Source organism: Echinococcus granulosus (genome assembly GCF_000524195.1).
Source record: "Echinococcus granulosus chromosome Unknown EG_S00005, whole genome shotgun sequence".
Taxonomy (NCBI): Eukaryota; Metazoa; Platyhelminthes; class Cestoda; order Cyclophyllidea; family Taeniidae; genus Echinococcus; species Echinococcus granulosus.
This window is the reverse complement of record NW_020170385.1, coordinates 1,615,340-1,641,079: the sequence shown is the minus strand read 5'-3', so window position 1 is coordinate 1,641,079 and position 25,740 is coordinate 1,615,340. Positions and strand designations below refer to the sequence as shown.

The 25,740-nt window shown below is 39.4% G+C and overlaps 2 protein-coding genes across 2 annotated transcripts; one reads left to right on the top strand and one right to left on the bottom strand. All coding sequences in view use genetic code 11, as the record gives it.

The window, feature by feature from the left end:
• Positions 1-2,698: 2,698 nt before the first annotated feature.
• EGR_01431 (Anosmin-1) lies at positions 2,699-10,295 on the bottom strand (the record flags this gene model as incomplete). The annotated part of the gene is made up of 12 exons (XM_024490680.1): positions 2,699-2,806; positions 3,441-3,619; positions 4,315-4,432; positions 4,616-5,031; positions 5,217-5,406; positions 5,509-5,639; positions 6,180-6,414; positions 6,601-6,849; positions 7,746-8,014; positions 8,750-9,143; positions 9,708-9,776; positions 10,149-10,295. The coding sequence occupies 12 exons, from the start codon at positions 10,293-10,295 to the stop codon at positions 2,699-2,701; spliced, it is 2,505 nt and encodes an 834-aa protein (XP_024355004.1).
• A 9,637-nt stretch (positions 10,296-19,932) lies between these two features.
• Positions 19,933-20,229, top strand: EGR_01430 (hypothetical protein; the record flags this gene model as incomplete). Its single annotated transcript, XM_024490679.1, has 1 exon — positions 19,933-20,229. One exon carries the CDS (start codon positions 19,933-19,935, stop codon positions 20,227-20,229), a length of 297 nt encoding a protein of 98 aa, XP_024355003.1.
• Positions 20,230-25,740: the final 5,511 nt, after the last annotated feature.

Sequence of the window (25,740 nt, the reverse complement as noted above, 5' to 3'; positions counted from 1 at the left end):
TCAAAACTTTCATTGATTTCTCCCTATATAAATAACCTTAATGAAAAACGTTTCATTTTGCATAAAAAATTCCTTTCTACCGACAATATGGCTCCTGTCGTTATTTTCAGGATGGTTTATTGCTCGTGGATATTTAAAGACCTTTTAATCACGATTAATTTGACTAAATCGTTCATTTTCTGGTTAAGTGGAATCGAGAAAGTCAGGCTTCGCACAGAGGCGTTTGATCGACAGCCCTGTGTTTTGAAGTAGCATTTACCCTCAGATTGCACTATTCATTTCCACTGACTACAAACAGTCTTTAATGCAAATGAACATGTTCTTGTTCGAGTTCAAATAGATTAATTGAAAATATGTTTGAAAATTACATACTCCACAGTTTTATCACTCAATAACTATGAGATTTTGGTTGGGGTCTGTAATGCATTGATTGTTTACTTAACTCTTTGTTTTGGTTTCATGAGCCATTAAAGCTCTGCCTTTGCACTTCCGCTGGACGGCGTGGCCTACAGGTCATGCCAGTGGCGCCCTAACCTTTCTATGCGTCGACAATACATTTTCTGCTCTAGTAGTATGACCTCTTCCCTCTTCAGGAAAGGTTTTGGGCGGTACAGTGCTGTTGGTAACCAACCCTACTGCTTTTGAAAAATCAAAGTGAGTCACTCACCTAGACCAGTAAATGCACCGCTTTATAGCCCTGATGGGACACTGACATGAACGTTTGCGCCTAACTTGACATAAGCATGACAGCTCTGCAAAATGGTTAGTTTCCTATGAAAACCCTTTGCCCGTGGATGAATGTTTAGAAAATTGTGTTCCATTCTTCACACACTGTAAAAGGCACGTCTACAGTTCCAGTTTTAACTACTTTTAGAATCAACCAAGCTCCGAGTTTTTAGCGTCATGTTTGGTGGGGGCATTGTCATGGAAATGAAGCTAAGACTACTAGGTCAGCTCTTCTATGTAAGGATAACTAACACTTGGCACATAACCAGTGGGCCTGGACAATAAATTAAAAACAAACTATCAACACCATCTCCTCCATTGTGCGTGCTTGTGGACTTTTTTGCAAGGCAAAATACTGAGAATTGTTCCTTTTGATGTCTGTTTATTTCTATTGCCATTAAAATCAATTAGTAGTGTCTATCATTTCAAAATAAAGTAAAATTGAGCCAGTTTTCCCGAAATTACAATAAACCACTACGACAGCTCTCAACTAACTTCGCATAAAAACGTTCTTCTGTAGCGAAATATTTCCATCTTGGAAGATGGTAACTTTTACCAACCTCATGACATTAATATCGTGATTTGTTCTTGAGCCCAACAACATCCCACTTACAGCAAATAGCGCATTTTGCGTTGCTCTTAAAATATGGTTCCTTGCATTTGTCTTCACTTCAGATTGCCGTCAAGCCGGAGTAGCACAGCTTCCCAAGTGAATATGGAATAAATTAATTCTACAAATGGTAGCCGCTTGAACCCCACAAATTTTGTCGTAATAAGGGTTCGTATTTACCACACAAATCTACTTATGCCGATTTTTGCTCAATAACGTCAAATGACTTAATGAAATGAGGCAATACAGTACTTGATGCCACGTACTATTGCAATATTCGCTGAAATACAAATCTTAGGTGCAGCATTAAGAAACAGGCAAACAAAAAAGGCCTAATAAATCTCGCACAGAATTGTTCCAAAATAATGGTTAAGCAATTAACCTAGTATCTAATTAAATTTATACTGTGTAATAGGTTGGTTATTTGTTTAACACTCAGTTTTGGTGAAGGATCCACTCAGGTGCTCCACCAGTGTACCTCCGTCGGGTAGGCTGGTCTCCGGGCCATGCCAGTGGCCCCCCAGCCCTCCTGTATGTCGAACATATTCTTCCCGAGCATTACATCTTCTTTTGTCTTCAGGGAAGTCTTGGGATGCAACAGCTGAATTCAAGTTACTTGAGAATATTCTCATTCGCTAGTGAACCAACAAGAAGTCGGCGCGGCCATATTTATCAACCAGATTGAAGCGACATATGCAGCGCATTAAAAATGATGACAGGTATTTTGATAAGTCATAAGAGGTTTGGATATACGTAAAGGAGCATGTCCAAATGAAATTTGAAGTCCTTACTCATATACAAATCAGGAGAAATAATGCGGGCTATCATTGCTTTATATACAGTAAACCGAGTCAATAGAAAAAGGCACTTTTTCTCTTATAAGCCGAAATGGAGATGGGGAGAAGTTTTGGCGAATCTGGTCGTATTCTCACAGGACCGAGGTGGGCTGTTACGGAAGGTGAGCATGGAAAGACTAAATGTATGTTCGCTATAGTAATCCGACGAATCACCTAGGCAAAACACAATAGAGAAATAGGCTCAGTGATGCCAAAGAAGTACAAGCAACCCAACTACTTCGCAGAACGCTTGATGAGTCGGTATCACCGTATTTCCACAGACCTGGAAAATAAAAGAAATTACTAGCTGAATTGAGGTTAATTTTTTTTGGAACTATGACGTGGTAAGATACCCGTCTGATGATAACACCAAATGCTCAGGATAATGTGCCTAAGGGCAATATCCTCAGAGCCTTCTAATCAACTTACGTAGTTCAAAAATTACTTAGCTTAGTCATCAGCTAAAGACTAATTTCTGTCATTTCTTACTTCCTCGTGTATGTTCAAGACAAAATTACCGTAACTCCTACTTTGTATAACCCAAGTAATGGAAACATTCGACGTCGAATTTGGGTTTCCAACCATCCATATCGAAATGGTCAGTTGCGAGAATGTGGACGAGAATACAATAATTCTAAGATTAGATTTGGTTGGCTTATTACGGAAGAGCTGATTTACTGTTAATGAATCCAAAGGTACATTGACGTGCGCGAGAACGCAGTTGTCAAATTACACGATTTAAGAGGACCACTTCATGGAAGCACCTCATATGAACAAGGAATTTAGACTGGCTTCATTTTTTATTTGTGGAGAATCTTTCCATCAACCCTGATTTAAGGCACGCATTCTAGCCCGCAATAAAGTGTAAATGTCATTTTGACAAAACTTTTCATATTTTCCACTTAAGTTTATGAGTTCATTTGAAAACATCTTATGGCAGTAAATGCAACACAAAAATCTTGGGTAGATGGTGAAATCGGCGATTCCAAGGCTAAACAATCCAGATAGCTTCAAAATGAGGAAAAAAATTTAACAGGAGTGGTAGAGGACTTGGAATTTGGCTACCCAAAACATCAAGACTCATCAGATAATGATTAACAGCCTCGCTTAAATCGGGATTAAAGGGAGTGAGAGTTAATTACTCCCCAGTAAGAGGTAATCAAGGCTGCCCACCTCCAGGGTTGATATCCAGCCTCCACGACTAGCTGACACCATTCCCCACCCCATCTCTATCTTCGCCTCTTCCTCCTCTGCTTCTAAGCCCTTACATTAGTCATGCCTGCTTTTTCCAGCTGGAGAGCGCGCGAACCAAAAAGGCAACAGGTAAGACCCAATTGCAACTGATTAGGGGAGAGGTATGGTGCATTTTCTTCCTGGAAGTCGAGCGTCAGCTTCGTGGTATGGATATTGATTACAATTAGGAGCTTGATGCACATACGCGCTGTTTCTGATAAGAGCCCGCACTTCTAATTTTCGCTTTCTGTAAGGGAAACGTCGCATTTAGCAAACCCCACAGCAGTGCAAAGTAGAACCCTTCCTGAGACCTCAGAGGCGATGGGGCGATAGACATAGCTGACTGGCTATGGAAAATTCTGTTTCGCAAGAAAGATCACACTTAGCTTTCCCCTTTAGAGTGTGGTGCACTTGGGTTAAGTTTTCGGAAGTAGACACTTCAATGAACTCCTTATTCATTTAAAATGCTATTTTAAGAAGGCTCGTCAGATTTAAACGCTTGGCTTTGTGAATACTTATTCCGTTTCAAAAAATTCTTTTCTTGTCAAAACGGATTCATGATTGGTTTGCTAAACTACGCATTCAGAACAGAGTTGAATGAGTAACCAGTAAAACTGGGGATTTTCAACCTCTTCTGTGATTTGCATACAACACGTTGCAAAATACCCACTTCTCTTACTAAATTTAAAATGAAAATGAATAAGCAATGGGTTATTAAGAAATGCTAAACCCAGGATTTCCACAATTTACCTAACATTTTTTATCATATCTGCTAAGAAATAACATTGAGTAAAGGCTAAACGAGATCTAAAAATCGACTTGACTTACTTATCACGTAAAATCCAGAAGTTTGATGTCAAGAATTTAAATGTGTACGATTCAGGTAGATTGAAGCAAAAAAGGACTTACCCGGAGTAGTGAAGAAGACTGCATTCACAGGACTGTCGCTATGGGCACCAATTGTTTGAACTTGGACTATGTACAGTGTGTCTGGCTCCAAGTTTCTTAATATCACATTGTGCACTTTCTAGGATGACGGGAATATAAGACGTGGAAGTTTAGCTCAAGACTCTACGATAAAAGGCACACACATTCACAAATCAAGGTTTTTATGTAGTGCACGAGATTCCACCTCAGAAATGCTGGCAGTTTAGGTGGTGCGACTAATTTTAAGAAGTACAAAATAAATTTGGTTAATTACATAGCCTACCGAGTCGACAACTTTGGATTCAGTTCGTTCGGGATCCAGCTGTGGAGCGATGCCATTGTTGTACATGTCCGGTTCGATGGGCTCGACAAGACGGGGTCCCCAGATCACCCGGTAGCCGCGCGACTGCCGTTGAGCCTCCGGGAAGGGGTGTGCCTCGGGGCTGACGTACTTGGTGTACCGTCCGATGCTCTCTGTGGCCATCACCATGTCGGGATGCGGCTTCCAATAAATGATTGCGTCGAAACCGAGGGACTGACTGGCACCCGTCTTGAAGGCGTTGCGAACGGGAAATACTGGTTCGGTCTCTGATTGTGAGGAGATAACCGCTCCTCCTGAGGCTATGGGGTGTGGCTGGTTTGTATCAGTGGGGAATAAGCGATAGCCAACGTCGACTGGCCGATGAGGGATGAAGACGTCTAAAATTAATAAGCTAAGTAAGTAATCGTATAATGCGCCTAAGGAGAGTCCATGAATTTAATGACCCTAGGTGTTCTTGATGTAAATTTGGTTAAGTAGGTATATTCAACAATTACAGTGCTTACCATTAACTATTTCACTTATTTGGTGGTGTATTTAGTGTTTACAAGAACCACTGATTTACCTGCGAAAGAGCAGTTCTTCGGTTTAGGACCAGATCTGACAACAACGTCTGTGCAGGAGGGTGTGCAGAAACATAAATCCAGGGAGTTCTTCGATGTCATTTCTGGAGGCACCTCAGTCATACTTATTTGCAATTTGTAGTGACATTGAAATCGTAGATTTTCCAGATCCATACCAGAAAGAGCTGCCGTCTAAATAAAAAAGAACCCATATTTTACAATTTCACAGACGGAAGAGTTGGGTACAAGAGGATGGAGTGTGAATTAGACCGTCCAGTCAAGACAACCACTTACATATGCATTTAATACAGCGGGGGCGCTGGTTAGACCAACTTCAGAATTTGGCGTTTCAATACAGACGTGTGGACTCCAAAGGAGGTGGAAGATCGTGGTATCTTGGACACTGGACCCAAAATATTGAGTCACTACGACACGTGTAAAAGAGTAATTAACATCAATATAAGTATTTTTCACGGCGCCAATCATTCCTTGACGATGTATTAATGAATTCTCTCCAATGGATTTGAATTTTCAAATTAGGCTAATTGAAACCCCTTTAAATGAACACTAAGTATAATAAATTGTGAAAAGTGGTCATCCATAAGCGGGAATTGGAGCTAAATTTTAAATCCATTCCTAGTTTAAGCTAGCAGGAGCGCAGTTAAATACTAAATTTACGGAAGTGCCGAGGTATAGTGAGGTGGGCTTTTAGGATCCCGCCTTCAAAAAACGCAGGTTGGATAAAATTTCGATTTTCAGGAGAATCGCCGCATCGACATCTTCCTGCTCCCGTGTGGTAAAAGTTTACAACTAGAAGAAACAAAGAGAACTATTTACCATAATTTGACAGCACTATAAATCCAAACGCAAGAGCTTAGAGTGTAGTAATCTATGTGATAAGAAAAAGCGCCATGTTGAGCACAGTTATTGGGAGCGCAGAAATAAGATGAGGGCGCAAAACTTACCACCTAGAGGATATTCTTTAGAGGGAGCCGGTACGGTCTTAATGAAGAGCGTCACTGGAGGACTGGACCACTCTTTTCCGTCAGCGACGGCCACTGAAGCCACCTGCACCTTGTAGACGGTGCCTGGCTCCAGGTCCTGCAGGGTGTAAGTGAGAACCTTCTTGGGCACCTTGGCCTCATACTCCCCCAATGAGTTGCCATTCATGTGCATAGGAACATTCTTCTTCCAGCTCACCTGTAGAAGGCAGAATAATTAGTCTCCGTCGATTCTGGGAAGCTTAAGGTCATCAGTAAATATGTTTGATAGAACATCGTGAAAATTTAGATGCAATTAGTAAGTGGAGTTCTCATTAATGTTTTTATCAAAATACCCAAATCGAAAAGAGAATGGGTTTTTCATTTCGAATTTGCTGAAGCTCACCCTGTAAAATTTGACAGGAACGCTTCCAAGAGCAGGTGGTTCCCACTGAAGTTTTACTTCGACTTTATTAGAATAGATACGCAAATTGCTCTCTGTGAGATTACAAGGAGCCCCGGGTAGTGTCATCACCTTGACAGGTCGACTAGGGCGACCGTTTCCACCGAAACCTGCTCCCGAGGCAGCTTTCAACCGAAACTGGTACCACGTTCCGGGACTGAGATCCGAGAGAACTGCACCAACCTTTGTGGTCTTTAAATATTAAAAAAATGATGTAATGAGTAGTATTGCACGAATTCATATACTACATCAATTCAGTACAGATCCAAAATATGCTTAACGGAACAAAAGGATCAAGTCTGATTTGCTTAACGTCAAGAGAAATCGCGTTCGTAGAAGGGATGAGAAAAAAATCACATGCAGTGGGTTGACAATAAAGTAATTTCAGGACGTCAGAAAGTAGGTTGAGAGATAGACGAATGAGTGGTCTTCCCTTGTAAAATTCCCATTGTCTATCACTACCACTCCTCCAACACAAAAAGGGGGCTTGTGGATGAGCGACTAAGAATGAATAAACGTACGGACGTGCGGCTGACACCGGTTGACTTATGAATGCCACTGCCACCGCAAATATTGACGAAAGTCAAAAACTATGGCATTCCCAGTCTCACACTCTTAGTAGTTGGACTGCGAACCAACTTGCGTTACATGAGAATACTGCCCTTACCGAGTAAGATGGATGTTAGAGGATCCCAATCGCTTACTGGTATTAGGAAGGAGTGGAATTCAAGGCCAAATGAACGGCTCGGTAACCCATTTAAACCCATCACTTCTTATGAGTACAATGGGAAATGGAGGCATTGATACCAGCAGACAACTCTATCAAGCCATATCATCTACTTAGCCACATTAACAAGAAGGCTTCATAATTAACTACATCCCTATTGTCATCATAAGATGAGTTAACATTCTCAAAAAGGCAACTAATGAGATAGGGGTGAAAGTTACTTAGTACACGAATTATAGCATGTTAAGTGTCGTGATTAATAATAGTAGTCAATCGACAAAGTGGTTTTATCTAATTTCAAATGAAGGCGAACAAACTTAAATCATATTTAAGATCAGAAGAAATGACGTGAAATTCTTACCCAGACGAGGCTTCGCCACTCACTAAAGAGTTCTTCTTGTAATATTTCATCTCCGAATTCACCCTGATCCTCAAATAAGGAGTCACCAAGGTCGCGGAAAAGACGCACCTGGACGAGGAAGACGGCTGGATGAATCCATTCTAATGAGCCGGCAGGTCCACTGATGTTGTAGTAGTTGGGCCAATCTAGTTCCAACTTGTAAGCATCCTGTTCACCCAGAGTCATAGCTGTTTGATGCACTGACGGTCGATCGGGTACTGGGGGTACTCCTAAAAGTTTATGAAGAATGTAAAGAATTTTTTAAAATGTTAATTGAATGGCTTAATTCTGCTTCCTCATCCTAGAGATTTGCGTAATAATTCAGAACCACTTTGCAATCCATCACACTTTATGAAGTAAATATTACAATGGTGTATTTTGTATCTAAACGCCGAAATTACGCAACGAGACCATTCGTATTCCATCGAAGCTACTTATTAGATTGTTTTGAGAACAATTTACATTGCGAAAATCTTTCGGGATTAAAATTATTCCTAACGTTGCCACATTTCATATAAAAATAACCATGATGTAGGACGATATCCAGTACTTCCTTTCCTTGGATAGAAGGCGTCGTACTGAACACGGGGCTGGCAGTATGTTAAAACTAGACTGGAAATCATTTTGACATAAACGTCTCCGTAAACACCAGGCAATTACACGCATTTGCCTTGTGTACAGTTGACTTATTTTTAGGGATACCAAAGACATGATTAGTGCAGAATCCACGATCAGGTTAAAATGCATTATACTGGCGTGAGCTTTAGTACAATGTAGTTGTCAACACATGTGAAGAGACACAAAATGCATGCTTAATGCCGTCATCGGGATAAAGTAAGCCACCATGAGAAGTGACTGCTCACTAGAGCTCTAGAAGACAGTTCCACACATGTTTTGAGCAACAATTTTTCACGAGAATAGGTAGCCAGAGTAAGCCGTTTTTTAAAGTTAGCCAGTAATGCTACCTCTGTAGGCGAAGGCGGTGTCGTTGGCAATGCGAATGCAAAATCCGGTGGGGGGAAGAGGCCGCCGAAGAGCGGGGGGTCCACCACCACGAGCCAAGCGGTAGAGCATGGAGGTGGACGGTGAGAGGGACTGATGTTCAACGAGGCATGCATCGAAACGACAGCACTTGGCGAGGGGGCTGTGGCCGCAGTCCGCGTCGGTGGTGCAGCGCTGGTGCGGCTGACATGTCGAGCCGTCGGGCCAGCTGGAGGGCAGAGGACAAGAGGCCGGCAGCAGTCCGCTAACCACTGCCGCTCTGTCTCTCCGGTTGGTGTGCGAAAATACACAGGCTTCCAGACACGTTCTGCGGTGTATCTCAAGCGGACTGTTAGGCAGCATTTGCAATGCGCTCTCCTGAAAATGCAAAAAAACGCTAGGCTAATAAAATTGCCTACTTACTTAAACTGCAGTTGTTGATACCTGTGTCAGCACAACTAATACAGAAATAAATCCTTGATCAAAGGTCAAAACCACTATTTATTTAAAAACCAAGATTCTAATATTGAGAGGTGAAACTTAAAGAGGTCTACCTTGCAACAGTGAATGTACACTTTGGAACCTAGAATATACTGATGGGTGACTGATTACCTTTCTGTAACTGAAGGCAAGCTAACTTACAGGTGTCTTCCATGTTCAATGTAATTGGCATTTGTAATCACACAATTTGTTCAGAAAGTTAAATGAGAAAACGTTCTGTCGAATATAACCTCCACATCTTATTTTGGGATGCTTTAGCAAGCACGTAATAAATATTTACCGAATAAAATCCTTTAGCAACTCTGTGAAGACGTTTTATTCAGTCAAACTAATGGGTTTATTTTTATGAACGATGCTATCATCAAACAACAAAGAGCTGCACTATATGTAAAAATGATGGTAAGGTAGAAGTGTAAAATAGAGAGGAGGCAAGCCACTCACCTCAAGCTGTTTGCATGACGATTCGCAAGATGAGATATTTTGTCGGGGCCATCGACAAACTTCGAGGCACTGAAGGAGATTAAAAAAATATCTCGACTAACAGGAGGAGGCGAGCCTTCGAGAGGGGAGTGCTGTATGCGTGCATCTACCCGGGTATGCGCGCAGCCTACAGGTTGAATCATCGACTAGGAGGCAAGAGTGCAACCGTGCGAGTCCCTCCAACTCCTTGATGTGAATCCTGGCTGGGCATATAAGACCACTAGACCCCGTTTACAGCCTTTATTTATGCAACCTCAATTCTGTCTCAGATACAAAAAACACTACCGCCATCATCAAGGAAAACACGAAGGACGGCTTTCACTGCTCCTATGAGTGCATGGCTAAAACTGAACCTTCTTCACACACGCACACATCAGATAGTCAAATATGTTGAGGACTTACGAGACTGCAGTTTGAGCGCTTGCTCAGACAATGAGGTTCGGTTAGGTCTGGACGCTGACTGAGGAAGGTCCGTTCCGGTTCATTCAGCTGAAAATGGGAATATAACTCCTCTAGGATGCCAGTTTGATGTAGGCAACTAGAACACATCTTTTTGAGTAGAGTATATGGATAAAATTTATATTGGCATTCCGTAATTCACACAAACTTAACTTTTTAGAATTTGCTTCACAACAAATGAGAAGGCATTCCTTCATTCTGGCAAGTTCCATTCACATATCCCAACCCTGTGTATTAAAGGCGTCATATAAATATGGCCACGCATTCCATTAATGTTTTTGTTAGAAACTGGAAACTAGCTCTAGTGCAATATCGTTGCTACTACCAGTTTAAGAAAGCACAGTAAACTGCTTGGCGCATGTCCATGTGTCAGACTTGAGCCTGTGGAATCCGATCGCCTAATTGCGCGTGTCGTGTCGACTGGAGAGCGCGTCCAGTCACTAATTGGCATCTAAAATTTAAGGCGTATGCCTCAACTGACGCATCTGCACGGCGGTGTGCCAACTGGGGATGAACTTCATAAGCCTCCTCTTACAGCAATTTCACACACTACGTCATTCGTAAATGTAGTGGCAACTAATTTAAGTCACAACCTCACCTAATTAAGCTATTTCCTAGCTAAAAACTGCAACCCTAAGACAATTATTATGAAATGATTTCACTTATCCACCGGTGGGTGTTATAAATCGGGGTCTTTTGTCACTACTTATCCCCTATTGATTAACAGATAGTGACGAATGTTTTTGTCACCGGCGTTCACTTAAGGAATGTAGGAATTTTAATAAGTGAAGGTGCCTTACTTTTTAACTCGGTATTGCTATGACAACAATCTCTTTCTCGTAAAGCAGAATTTCTATGGCCTATTGTGCGAAGTAGCTGCCAATATTTATGGCCATTATCCCGTGAAAGAATTAACACCAATTACCCTCGACAGAGCAAAGTAACGATGTACCAAAATGAATTAAATAACTAGTGCTATGTGCAGAAGAAATTTCAATTTTAGCATGTTGACTAAAGAATCACAGTCCATCGCATCATTCTTAGACGATTATACTCTGTTGGAAAAAGGAGGAAAATTGCAGCTGTCGACGTAGATAGGAGTAGTTGCGAGACCGATTAATTTAGTGTGCATTTACGTTCTGGCCTTGAGTGGTTCCCCAGAGTATGCGTGGCCACCAAAAATAGTCTCTCAAAGCTTTTTTTATTGAATTTTCCAACTTTGTCAAGTGTGAATGGCGATTTACGTGAGAATTTGTTTATATCCACTGAAACGGCAGCATTCGGCATAAGACTTCCAATGATATCCGGAATCCCTACTTTTTGTGTCCAAAAGATGATCTGAAATTCCGAATTGGACTACTAGATTGTCTGTCAGAGTATAAAAAAAAACGCAGATGGCTGATTTTCGCTTAAAGCTCCTTTATTGATTAGAAAATATTGAACATATGGTGTAAAAATGCTGGAAGCAGAAAAGGACTATTTCGGCAGCAGGTCAAACCAAAGAATCCATCGAAATTCTATAGACATGGATTCAGCAAAAGAGGCCTTGAATTAGATGGTCTTCATAGTGAAGTGATCAGATTCACAACTAAGATGCGAAATTGGGATTTACCAATGCTCACTCGATCAATTATCAAAGAGCAATTGTGAATTATTTTCATTCGATATCAACTGAAACTGCATTTGTATTTTGAACTGAATGCATTATGGAAATGTATCAAGGGTCTGCCACCACAAAACTGTTTTCATTTCATTATGTAAATGTGAGATTAAGCAAGTGTGTCTCCTTTGGAACCGTGGCTAAGAGAGTTGGACTGCGAGGTAAGAAAACGCGTTGAGATGGCGAAAATCACCTCAGTTCGACGTTGTCGAGTTAGCGCGTAATTACCTTACAAACGTGCGTTCAGTTAGGATTTCTCTGCGTATCGCAAAGATCACAGAAAACTACTCAGCCAGGTCATACCAATCCTTGACCTGCCAACTACATTAATAACTACTATGCTATTGAAAATATACAAATATGGAAAGTTCCAGCAGAGATTCTTGGTAAAATCTTATCTAGCTTCCTAGATCGATGCCACAAAACCTTTCTTGTTCGCATTACCCGAATTACCCGTGATCAAACAAAGAACTAATTTATTGAAAAGCTACCACCGTACCCAAAGTTTGTGATTTCATTAAGCTCAATATTTTCCAAATATATACGCAGATTATGCTATTCATGAACCAGCAGTTAGTAATGGTGACGATTTAGTTTAGTGAAATCAAACCGAGCTGACTGCACACAAGAAGTCTAAAGATGGTGAAAAAATATTTTAACATTTGGCAATCCTATGGTCATTCAGTTACAGGTTTTGCGCAAGTTTTTATTTTGCTCCCAGTGGAAAATAAGTAGCTAACTGGATAAACACAAAGAATACCATCAATTACTTCAATATTACAACCTAGGATGGATAAGTAAAACGCAATGCATCCATAGGCAGAGAATATTCCGGTATATTGTGTTTTGCATCTCCTAGAAAGGCTAAACCATCTCTAAACTCCCTCTTTCTGAGGTTTTCCTCCTTTTATTAACTGCTTTAACTCATTTGTAAATGCCGAAAGGAAGATTGGAAATCGACGGCACCATCCACTTTGCTTCTTTTCCTCCCCTCTGAACTGCCCTCTCATTTATCCTGCTTCGTACCCAAGGCAGAAGGGCGATCCCGCTTCACCCCCACTTGGTGACGCTCAGTTAAGTGGCATTTATCCGTGGGTGATGGCATTTGTTGTCGGCCAGCCTGCTGTCGCTGATACAGCTTTGTAAGGTCTTTGAAGCGGCGCGCACGCATACACTCACACATATATACAGATGCACAGAAGCGAGATTCCAAAATAACCATGCCGTCACTCGACTTTCCCACGGTCATAAAAAAATATTTGGAAAGGGTCTACTTGAAGCATGCTGTTGTGTGAATTTGAGGCAGCCCAGTCGACAGCGAAACCGCAAGGCAGATGAGTGGCGGAAGAATAGTAAGAGACTGAGGGTACGGGTCAGGTTTTATCCTACGCATGAAATGAAAAGATCATTCACCACAAAGTTGTTGATCATGTTGGAACTGCTCAAGACATCTCAACTGTTTGGTCTCCCGCTAAGCACCAATGTGAAATTTGTACGTACAGTATTACCGTCTCCTCCGCTATAAGGCTAAAACGGACTACAAAAACTCTGATTTGCTTATGCATGATGCTAAAACACTGTAAAAACACTCACTAGGTAAAATTTTATGTTTATGTTTTTGAAGCTTAGTATCAATTACTGAAGGATAAGAATCAACATAAAAGTTTGTTTAACGTCAAAGTATTTTGCCTGAAGTGGGGGGGGGAACGTTTTAGGGATGAAACGGAAATGTAAGATTAGACACTTTAAAGTGGAAGCAACGAAACCAAATCTACTAGGTAAAGGTTTACTTCGTTCTAAGAGCCGGGATTAACAAATTGCATTAATGTACCTGTTTTGTTTCGGCGTCACGGTAGCACCATAATGAATCAGACTTTCTGAGGGAAATGTCTGACTCTAAAGTTTATAAATTTGTGGAGTCAGGGATGTTTGAATACTCTACTATGTCTAAATCACGCTCTCAGAAACAAATCTAGTCTATGTTGAATGATAAATTTGTTTGCATCACAACGATTTGAAAATCACTTGTAGGAAGAAAGAACGTAAACAGGAATCATTTTTGCTTACTTTAGATGTGTTCATTATGAACTAGTACTCGATTGATGGCATGGCAAAAACCACAAATAAGCAACGTGCTAGAATCATGCAAATCAGCATGGTGAACGCCATTAAGTAATCTATTTTTCCACTTAAGTATTCAAGTTGTGTTTCTTCAAATGCATTAAAAAAAGAAATATGATAATAACGTATAAATCTTTGGATAAAGGAACTAAACTCACAGATAAAGTGAAATTGGCCAGACACTGTGCTGCGCAAATGGCTTCACCGATCATGTCCGTGATATCTGCTGTGCCAAGAGTGAGCAAACCCAAAATTGCGAGAACGGTCAGTAGTATTCCATGGGAGGGGACCATCGTTGTTTGTAAGTGCTCGGTCGCGAGAAGAACTAGTGACTTATTATTATCGGACAGGGAGTACTGTTGCACTTATTAAGCCCTGATCATTCCTGAACACCCGTTACGGGCTCACAACACTCACCAATTGGAAGTAGATTGCAGCCTGTTAGTCGAAGGAATAAGACATAAAATTAGGCTTATGAACACCATCCTTGTTTATCATTGGCCCAAACTCTACGTCCTCTCATTCGCGCGACCAATGGATGCACGAGACAACTGCCAATCAGTGACGACTTCGCCGATCATTGGTTAGGTGGTTGTCAGTCTTCAATAAGCGTAAACATGATAAGAATGCATCCGCGAGCCTGCTGTATGACTACGATGACCGGAGTTTATTAATGTCCTGCGCGTGTGTCTATTGCCCTGGGCAATGGCAATACGAGAGGGCTTTAGGTCCTCACTTCGCATAAGACCAGTTATCAGCTCTATCTGATTCGGTAATAAACTATAATATCACATTCTGTATACGCGCTCTGAATAGCTAACACTCCACCTAATAAACAATTTAGCGTAATGATATCGTCATTTTAAATTAGACGTGGACAAGAAAGCATTACTACTTCCCCATGGATACAAGAGGCTAGTAGCTTTTGCGTTTGACACTTTTCGCTGCGACTCAGGTTTCTTCTAGACAATCGAAGAATAGTTGCATAAAAACTGAGAACAAAAAAATGACACGCGATTACTGAGTTCCGAATGCATTACAATTAGACTATTTTTCCTAACAACTACCTAAGTCTGCTATTTAAAAATCAAAACCTGGACGATTAAGGTGTGAAAGCTGCATTAGCCACAGCGCACAGTAAAATAAAAGTCGGTTTTTGAAATCATCCGCATTTTGATGTCGTTTCCAAAAATGTCTAACCAAGACAAACTTCTCATCGAATTTAGGTGTTGGTAACCTTCTGACATCTGGTAGGAGCCCTCATCTGAGGTTGGATTTTATTACCACTTTGATGAATCAGCCACAGATGAACTTCTTTGAATTTCTGACTGCTTTGACTAAGGGGGAAGGCAATCGTTGCAAATATTACTTGGGCTAAATATATTAGAACTTATAGCCACTCGGGTGCAGTACTTGTATTTCAACTTGAAATCAGTGCCTTATCTGGAAACTCCAAAATTAATGAACTAGTTATCATCGGGCCGTTCAGCGAAATACCGTCCTCAGTCAGACTATTCCGAGTAAATATAATTTACTTTCCAAAGTCATGGTCGAAGCTAAAAGAAACTTTTGTGTCCAATCACTGCAGCTACTACTAAATAAAAATCTAGTGTTTGAACTCTTTACGCATGTCAAAATGGTTGAAGTAGTAAATCTGGGTATTAATGTTGCACGTATTTCAGAATGCTCGTATATATTTCATTGGGTTATAATTACTTCCTATCTGAAGACAGGAGTGCTTAGCTTCAATTCAATAAAGGTCCGCCGGTCAAAACTTGCTAAAAAATCAAGAAAAGTTGAATGAATCAGTCTACGAATGACAGGAGGGGGTCATCATACTTTTTAATTTTCCATTAGCACTGGTGTTTTACAGCTTAACTTCCATAAAACCTAAACCAATACTAAAGTCAGCTTGTAAGATCTTTTCGTCATATTCGATGAGGAAAATATTGTAATCCCATGAGGATACCACTGGGTTTTATGAATCACGTTTGCACGTCCGTAGGTGAAGGCCACGACAATGAATGAGGGAATGGTCCATATGCGATAGGAAATTGCGCCTAATAAAAGTTCTCTTAAAATTTGCTAACCTGTAATACATCAGATTTGATTTTTAAGGAAGGAATGTCTAGTGTGATATAAAGAGTGATATACGTGCAAAATAAAAGAATGATTGAAATGACTCATGGGTGGTGTGCGAATATAGGATCCTTTATCAGTTCGTAGAAGTAGATAATATGCCGGAGTTTTATTGAATGATGGAAATAACTCCCTGACCTCAAAGCACAAAGCATTATTATGCCAGCAAACCGAAGTTCGAATTATTGGCTTATCTGACTGTCATTCAATTCGGACCATCAAACTGACGAGTAGGCATTCTAATCCTGATAAATCGGCATTCTTAGTGCGTCCATGGCCCGCACCTCTTCCAAAAGCTACTGTGATGTTGATTGAAAAGCCAATTTAGAAAACAGCTGACTGATTGTCACATTCCCTGCAGTTTTGGCTCAAAGACATTTCAGGCCTTACGTTTCACTCCTACCGCCAGCGCTCGAAGACTCGGATTTCCATAGAATCCAGACCCAGCCTACCAAGCAAACCTCCTTCTTATTGGTATTCTCACCCCTCCAAGACCTCAAGTCGCTCGTGATAACTGTGCGTCAGCTTCCTTTCTTTAGTCCATACTGACTATTGGAAGGCAGTTTAGCTCAGCCGTTAGAATATATCATTCCCGGGCTTGACCGCCCAAAGATGGAAATCTATGATGTTATTTTAGCTTGGGTTTAAAGAGTACCAATTTAATCATGATCAGAGCCGTACTCAGTCAATCTAATTGGTCTAAACGATATACTCAATTATATTCGATTGGTGAGTGCATTTAGCTTTTCTACTGAGACAATCAAACTTATCATGTGTCCACTAATGCACAACACCCAAAATGGAAAGTAAAGACATGCAAAAACTGCATATGTTATTACTTTGCACGCACGTGTACTGTTTATGACTGGTTTTCTCAAAATGCCAAACTCTTAACTGTCTGTTTGAATATCGTAATTAGGGTAGAATGACATTTAGGCACCCTTTTCATAATCCAGCTTGCAGTGCAGTGTAAGTTACAACAAGGAAATGTCAACTATGTCTTTCAAATATCACAAATCAAATCAACCTGTCGGGTGTGAATAAGTTGAACGCAAAAGTCAAGGAAAGAGAGAAACTGCATTGTGGAAATTTGTTTGATAAAATGAAGGCTGCCAGGATTTTAGGTAAAGTAACTTAAATGACTTGTTCACACCAGGCGACCACAAGTTCAAAGCGCGTTCTCCGAAACGGTGGATCAATTACGAGCACAAAGAAGCTTTGTTATGATCGTTGCTTTGCAAATCCTAAAGTCGCTCTGTGAGTTCATTAATGAATATGTCAGTGATTCAGTCCGGTACTCGAGGATCTACCGGAATCCATACTTCTGAGATTCTGGACAGTGCAGTATAGGGTGTAACAGTCTATTACTTTCTATGCAAACATTTTATCGAAGAAATAGTGCTGGATTAAGGGACAGTTTTCAATGTTGATCTGCATGAGGTATTTATGATTATTCAGAATTAACAATCCAAGGAGTAGTCTGTCACAGGCTTGACCGAATTGAGCTTTGTACCAAAGAAATAGATGCTACTAATCAAGACATCGGAAGGAAGGAGATTATATTCAGTCTTCAAGGTAAGATGAAAGCCATTATTCAATGAGGCCTAATAATATTTCTTACCTATTTCCATACATTTGATTTTTTGTCTGATCTTTACTTAAATGGTAAATTTTCTTATGATTAATTTTATCAAGTGGCATTTCTGAAGAAGGAAAAGGGACGTCGGAATGAATCCATAGTTCAAAGAGAAAATAGCTACTGCGTCTTTTTCCAATTTCGATTGTTTTCTGCAATTTACTGCCAAAAAATAATTAAAATTCATAAGTGCTTTGGCAGGAATGTTTCTTTTAATGTCACACAATTATTTGCACTTTCTGTTTGCATAATCAGCTTCAATAAAATTACCGAGCCTATAGCATCTCTGTTACCATAAGCAGAGGACTTTATGTCATGATTATAACGCCGATTTTTTGCTTCCACACGCTTTCCCGTTGCTACTCATCACACACCACCCATACTGAAGATGTGATGAATTATTAGACAAATCCGTGTAGTTATTTTAATTGCTATATTATCAAAATAGCTGGATTAACCAATCAAATTAATCTGGGCATATTTTTTGATCAAAGTGTGGCAAAATTGCTCGAATAAACGCTTCGTGTGTTTATATATTTGCAGACAAATGGAAAATTCTGCCATTTGGGTCTTTTAAGGTACGCAAACCAGCTTTGGCAGTTGTTTTTATTCAAATTTAATGAATAGATGCAGCTTAAGGTAGTTCCCACAGACGTCAACGCCAAAATGATAGTATATTTAAAAGTTCTTTTAAGTTAAAATTCATTTAAATTATAGTGTTGCAAAGGGAATCATCATTTAAATAACCTTCATAAAAGTTTTGAGGCATCATGTATGCATGCATGCGTACTGCTGTTTGGAGTTAATGACAACAGAGACAAAATGGAATGCACAGAAACATCAAGATTGCCATTGCCCTGATGTACTGAACTTACTACGGAACCTGGAACAGTCTGTAAAGATGTTTCGGTGTACAAGTACGATCAGAAATGGATTGCATTTCAGCGTAATTGGAAACCTTGGATAAGTAAATATAACCCACAAATGTCTTCACATGGTCTCTTTTTATTTTTGGGCAGGTATTCTGCCAAAAAATAAAATAGGATCTTGATATTTTCATTTCTGTTGCCTTTATGTAGTGGCATGAAGTGTTTATTGCTAGAAAGTGCGCACTTGCTTCAAAAGGATGAAAATTAGCGTGAGCGGTCCCCACCCCGTAAAACTTGAACGAGATCTCATGGCTAGCTTTCAATATTCTTCGTATGTTAACCTGCTCGTCTTTTATTCAGATGTCTTATAGATTAATACTGACGGCAGCAAAAGTGCAAATGGAAATGTAAGTAAGATCGGTGTGTTTGTGCGGGTACGGATCCACTGAACTCTAGGGCTGCCTTCCAGTACAAATGTCTCAGTGAGTATGCGCGGATTTCTATGAAAGGTTTCAAAACTCTCGTGAGTTTGCAATGACTTTTGTACAAATCGACGAAACTCCACATGTCCGAAGAGGGTTGTGGTTTCCTGCTGCACCTCTACCGTCGCACGTACGCATTTTCTACACGTGTGAATCATACTCAGCTAATCATTCTTGAACCTTCAACCTTTGCCAATTCTCTTTGATCTTAATGCTGCTTTTCAAGTCAGACTTCTTTGAAAAAACGCTGTGATTAATGGTATGCTATTATATAAAGTAGCGTAATTCAGTGGCTTAAGTTAACGAGGTAGGTTTGAGATTAAGAACAGGTACAAAATGATGCGGTTAATATAACCCAGTTTAATCTGGATTGAGCTGTGGGACTCGATTTGACCTACAGGGACTCATAAATCCACTGTCTAAATACCAGAAATCTTAGAAAAACTCTGCATTTTAGAAGAAAAAATATGGTAAGCCTTCGAAGAATATGAGCCACTTCAAAAAAATGAAGGCTCTAGGTACTGAAACCAAAAGTGTCCAAAGTATATTATAAACCATTTACTCGGCTATGTATATTCTATTTCTCCTAAGATCCAAAGACTTTTGTCGATACCAAATAGGTTTCAAAGTAAATTATTATCTCCCGTCCGGGCATGAGCAAAAGTTTTATGTGAAAAAGCTTTTATGTCGGATGATTTTGCAAAATATTGAGCATGATTTCTGTTCTATTATGGAATGACACAATGGGCCCTGCCAGACTGCCTGCCTTATTTGTTGAAGAAAGTGAAGTTAAACAATTGGGATTAATTAACATGTTCCGATGTCATTTTTAAATCGCCTGGGGCTTGCGGCACTTCATTTCGCGAGTCATTTTTGGAACTTTTCATTTCAAAACATGGTCAAGTGGCTGAAAGGATGCTTTTTCAAAACAATTATGTTTAAAACAACTCAGCAATCATGCCAAGAGGCTGCATTTAAGTCAAACCAAAGCCGATGTCAAGTTTGTCTATTTCATTCATTATCGAAAATTGTCCTATTTCTTCTTAACGCCTCTCTTTTAGAAATAACACCATTTGAGAATTTTACCTTTTCTGATAAAGGCAATTTGAGAAAATGACCCACCTTTTGGAGCAAGGACTATCATATTTTGCACCATGAATATACATCAAATCGCAATGCTCTGGAATTTTGGCCTGAATATTAACATGTATGTGATAATGAGCTCTGACTTTGCTTAAGATGACTATCTGACTTCCATCTACTTCGTTGACACAAATGTCTGCAGTGTTTTGACCATTTCGCTTTACATAGTACCGGAAAGGAAGCCCTGTTTTAAGCAGTTGAAAATTCTAATGCTGAGGTGTCTATAAGGTGATGATGTAATAGTCTTTACTGACAATCATTTGCAGCACTTGCCCCTCTACCATGGGAACATTTCATAGGTGTATGAAGCGTGACAGGAGCGAGATATTGTGGAACACTATTAAGGACTACAGATATTCACAAGTGTTCGTGTGTCGTTTGTAATGCTTCTCATCTCACGTTAGGAGTGGATCATCCATAGATAATAACCAATAAAAAGACATTAATAGTATGGTGTACTACCTTCCTTTTGGAACATCAGAAAGACTTATCGTATGAATGCAGATTGATGTTCTTAAATTACTACTAGCTAATTTAAAAAACGGCTGCTCTTTTAATCTAAACTACCATTTCATTACTACAAAATATTTGGTAATTATCATGAACAGATATGACGCCATAAAGCTCATTCATAATTGCCATCCCAAATATTACCTAAGCTTTCACAAATTTTTTGATTATATATTATTGGAACAGTAATTTATGGACCTAAACCACAATAATTTGTTGATAATACGGTGACTGATATCCACTAGCTGGCATCTCGATAGACGAATAAATTTCAGAGTGCGCTTGCCTCACTCAAGTGGATTAGTCTACTGCATTCCTCAACAGTTCTTATTTGTCACAGATAAGTGAGGTATTAATCAAATCGAGTAGTGCGAAAAATTCGTCTTCAGACAAATTTTTACGCCAACACCGAAAAGGTCCAATTAATCATTCTTCCGAAAGACGAGGACTTGGTTGACTCCGGTAAAACAAAAATCTATGGAAGTTGTGTGCATCCATTAACAACCATTTCTGTGATAAATATATCTGCACTCTTTTTCGACCTCATTATTCCTACAGTAAAAGGATAAATAATCCAATCCGCACATCTAAAGCATGCACTCTTCTTTTTCATGGCCTCTTTTTTATGACCAATTAAATTATGCTAATATTATATCACCACGTGTGGTAAATGCAACCCGTTATCAGCTTGTTTAGCAGTGTCAACTTTTGATCAAAATAGTCTCACGAGAAGTCAAAATCTTAGCTGCACAGTTCCCCAATCAGCCATACCTCTGTTGGCAAACAAGCTACTTAGTAATTTTACGGCAAAATTCATTTTCAAATATCAAAATGTGGCCGTTAAAGTGACTTGTATTGTGCTGCAGTAGCTAAGCTTTTTTAGCACTCCATCTCAGTAAGACGGTGGCCAAAGTAGTGTGCATCCAATGATGAAAATTGAGTTTCTATTAGTTGCTCTTCTCTCTTCTGTAAATGATTGGCGTTATAGGCTATTCCCAAACACATGTTTAGGGTTTTTAAGGCAATTTTTTGTTGGAATTCTAATTTAAACATTGTATTTTTAATCTTAATGCATTTTTCTTGGAAGTTTTGGTGTCTACCTTTTTTTCAAGCATCCAATGAAGCAAGGAAGTTGAATTTTTTAGGTCATCAATTTTTCTCCGAGCTTGAGAGACAAATAAGTGGATTATGGGAGTTATTTTAGCAGAAGCTCATCAAAAGAATACTGCTTCAAAATACGCAGCACAATTGTTTCGAACGAATGGCTAACTATCATCCACCCTATAATTTCGCCACTTTGCTGTCTTAAAAACGGCTTTTCATCAGTTCTTAAGTCATTGTCGACTGATAAGTTGAAAAGGCTCTTAACTTGTTCATTTATTTTAAGCTTCACTAGTGTGTCCGTATGCAATCTTTTTTTAAATAAAACTGTAGCCTAAATGAGGATGCTTTACGTAAATCCAAAATGGGGGACACCATCGCCTTGCCTACACCTAGGCAACTATTTTAGTACCTTTCAAGATTAATTTTCGAGATCTATCCCTTTCCCTTCCTGTATTTGATTTTTAGGCCTTGCCGTTCCCATTACTTGCAGGTGCTAGGAGCTCTCCACACACATCTTTTTGTCTCACCTCCAGTACTTGATTTCTCAAACATACATGCTATGATTTCTTTTCTATGATTATGAAATACCGGTTTGCTAATATCATAAAATAAACGACTTCTGTGTGAATTTTCTGAATGGAAATAATTCAAAATCGTATTTGTCTTATCCACGCAATAAATTAGGATGGCTCTATTTATCCCACCAACAATTATATTGAAGGTGCTAAATTTTTTACAACAGATCTTTTTCAATGACCCATGCAAAAGCAAGCAAACTAAAAGTCGAATAAGTAGAAATGGTGCTGATTTTTTCAGATTAAAAGTGTTACGAATGAAAAATGATCTGGGACTATGTTTTGGTGATTTCAGATTTTGATATTTGGCAAATCTTAAATTTCCAACGCACTGTTCTACTGTCGAGTTTTTTCCGACAATATACGCATAGATAAGACAATAGAGTTTCCGTATCTTTAAAAAAGTTGTACTCAAGTGCTTTATTACTTCTCAAGAATTTGCCCAGGGTTCAATTATTTCATGCAATAGAGCAAGTATGAAAGACCCAACTCTGAAGACCACGCTGAACTCGTAACCACAATCAACATTCCTTCAGCAGGCTTTACGTTAAATTCCACGCAAGATGACAGTGGACGAAATGTGAGTGCGCCACCTAAGGTTTTCAATCCAAGCGTGTGCCTGAGTTTGCTTTAAACTCAAAATTTGGATTGGAAATTCTATGACCAACCCGATTTTAAGTGCTACAAATGCCATTATTTCGTCTGTTTAAAAAGCAGTGCCCAACAAAAATGTGTAAAATTGTTCGTGGCTCACATAACTCATTCCACCTGTTTCGTCTGATATTTTTGTTGACGCGTTTAAAACGTACGTACTTTGTCATAAGTAAGATAATTTTCAAGAGTCCCCAAGCTATTTTTTTCATAATTTTATAATAATAGAGTCATACCATTTTCCAAGTATTTGTGGTGAGCATTGGTAGAACGAGATATCACCACTCGTTTGCCTCTGATAGTTCGTTCTACATTAAAAAGCTAGCTGGGCAAGTTTCGTATCCACGTATCTGAATGTGTGGCCATTTTTTACAACCAAATGCTCAACTTATCCATGTTAAAATTAGACTGGAGCATGGAGACATTATTTAATCACACTTTGTGGTAGTTTAACATTACTTTTTAACGCTTAAAGGGAATCATTGTAAAATACTTCACCGTCATTAAATTAGCGAAGTCAAAATTGCTACTAGAAAACCGCAAGGACACGTTATGCCTGGCTGGAAATTAATTGAGGAAAACTATACCTTTCTCCAGATCTACTATCCCTAAAATGAGTTCAATTTGTCTATAGGGACACTTAATTGTTGTTTGTTGCACTTTAAGTAAAGCCTTGATGTATTCATAGTTTTAAACAAATTACAATTAAATTTGCTACCTTGGTCTATTTTTGTGCTTAGATCTTTTTTACACACATTAGGAAGACTCATTCAAATCCTTCTTTCCAAATCCATTCTTTTTAGCAGTTGAGCAATACTTCTTAAGGACAATGAGCGTCATCGTCCAGTAGTTTAGCGTCCATATCTGATTGTGCATGCGAAATATTAAGAAAAATCGATCAAAGAATCGCATTTGAAGAGAAGTTTGGTGACAAAAATAGGGACCCAGACAAATTCCAACCATCAACACTGACTAAATTCATGACTAACTCTGTGTTAACCCATCAAATACAACTATCCGTCTCAGAGGTTCAGGCGGTACGAGGGGCCAAGCGAGGGACATGTGACGGCGGCGTCCTGTTTTGCACAGTCACGATTACCATTTCCCACGGTATCGGTCTATCTGATGCCGCTAATGCCATTTTTCTCCTTTCGTTTCCTCATCTAGGACGGCCTGGTACTGCATCCTCATGTCAACCTCCCCTCACCCTTCCTGCACGCCTGGACAATACAAAGTGTGACGGTCTAATAGGCTCTCTTCATGATTATAATCAAACTTGCATCCGTAACTTTGATTCTAAAAAAATGCATGATTTTGAGGAGAATTGCGACAGGAGTTCTTGTTGCGTCACTCTCGTTTTAAAACGGGGCTGTAAGTAGGGGTGAACATCCGTGAGGGCAGGACAGCATAAAGCTGTCCGAAGGTGAGATTTTACTTTCTTCACTCTTCATTTAAGTCCAAGGTGCTTTAAAAAATAAGATTTTCCAGTTCATTTTGTAAGAATATTCAGTGTATCAGAACTAGGTCTTAAAAAACACTATTCCGAGGAAGATATTGTTCACTGCAATAAGTGAATAAATTGCCAATCATTTATGCTTCCTAATTGCCTGAAGGAGACTGATAGCATTTGAGAATGCACAGTGTTGCATAATGTGCATTTTCTTACCATATATACTTTTTAATTATAAATAAATGGTTGGTACCTCAAAATCAGTGCATTTAAGTTTTTTTATTTTAGTTCCGCCTGCGTAACTGATGGGAATGGATGAGCTGTTCGAATCCATGTTTTAAATTAGATAGATTACCTCTTGTCAGACGGAGAACTGTCTTTTAATAAAGCGTACAGAAAACAAAAGGTTTCACTGTAGTTTAGCAAATCGTTGTGAATGTGGCAATCAGTAAAACACTCAACCACAAAAGCTTATTTGGGGACAATTTCACCCTTGATGAAGCAACTGGATGGTATTTACTAGTTTTCAACCCGGGTAATTTCAGGAGAAGAGGATGAATTCACCTTGATTTTTTCTAAATTGTTATAAGTGGAGTGCGGGAAATTGGTTGACCTACGACTCAGTTGCGCGTAAGCGTTCAGGCAGAAAAATCTTAATAACTCTGGATAGATAGATGGAAGAAGTAAAAAAAGTAATAGCTTCTGCTACTAGAGAAGAAGGATTACAAAGTTAAGTCAAAAGAAAATCGTGACTATTTTGAGCAGTTGGTTTTATGTACCTCATAATTGGGATTGTCTCCCATGCTATTTCGAGGTAACCTTGGGTAATAAAGATGCGCAAATTATTTCAATACGCACTCTGGCGCCAAGGCATATTGGCAAAAGACACAGATGGCCAAAAGAGCCTTGGTGTGCATACGCAAGTACTCTCTTTAAGCGATCCGTAACAAAGGACAGTCTAATGTGATGCGATTAGTTATTTCATGGGCGTAACAAAGTATTTTTCACATGATGTTTTGTGTTGCGCTTTCGATTTCTAAATTATGTTTCACTATGTAAAAAGGCCCACATGTTGATGTAAATTCTGAAAATAATGTTATTGAGTGTACAAGGGGACGTTAAAGCCTTCATTTACGATGACAGTTTAGCAGAGTAAATAAAAAAGTAGTTGAAGATAGGCACTAGCCTAAAAAAG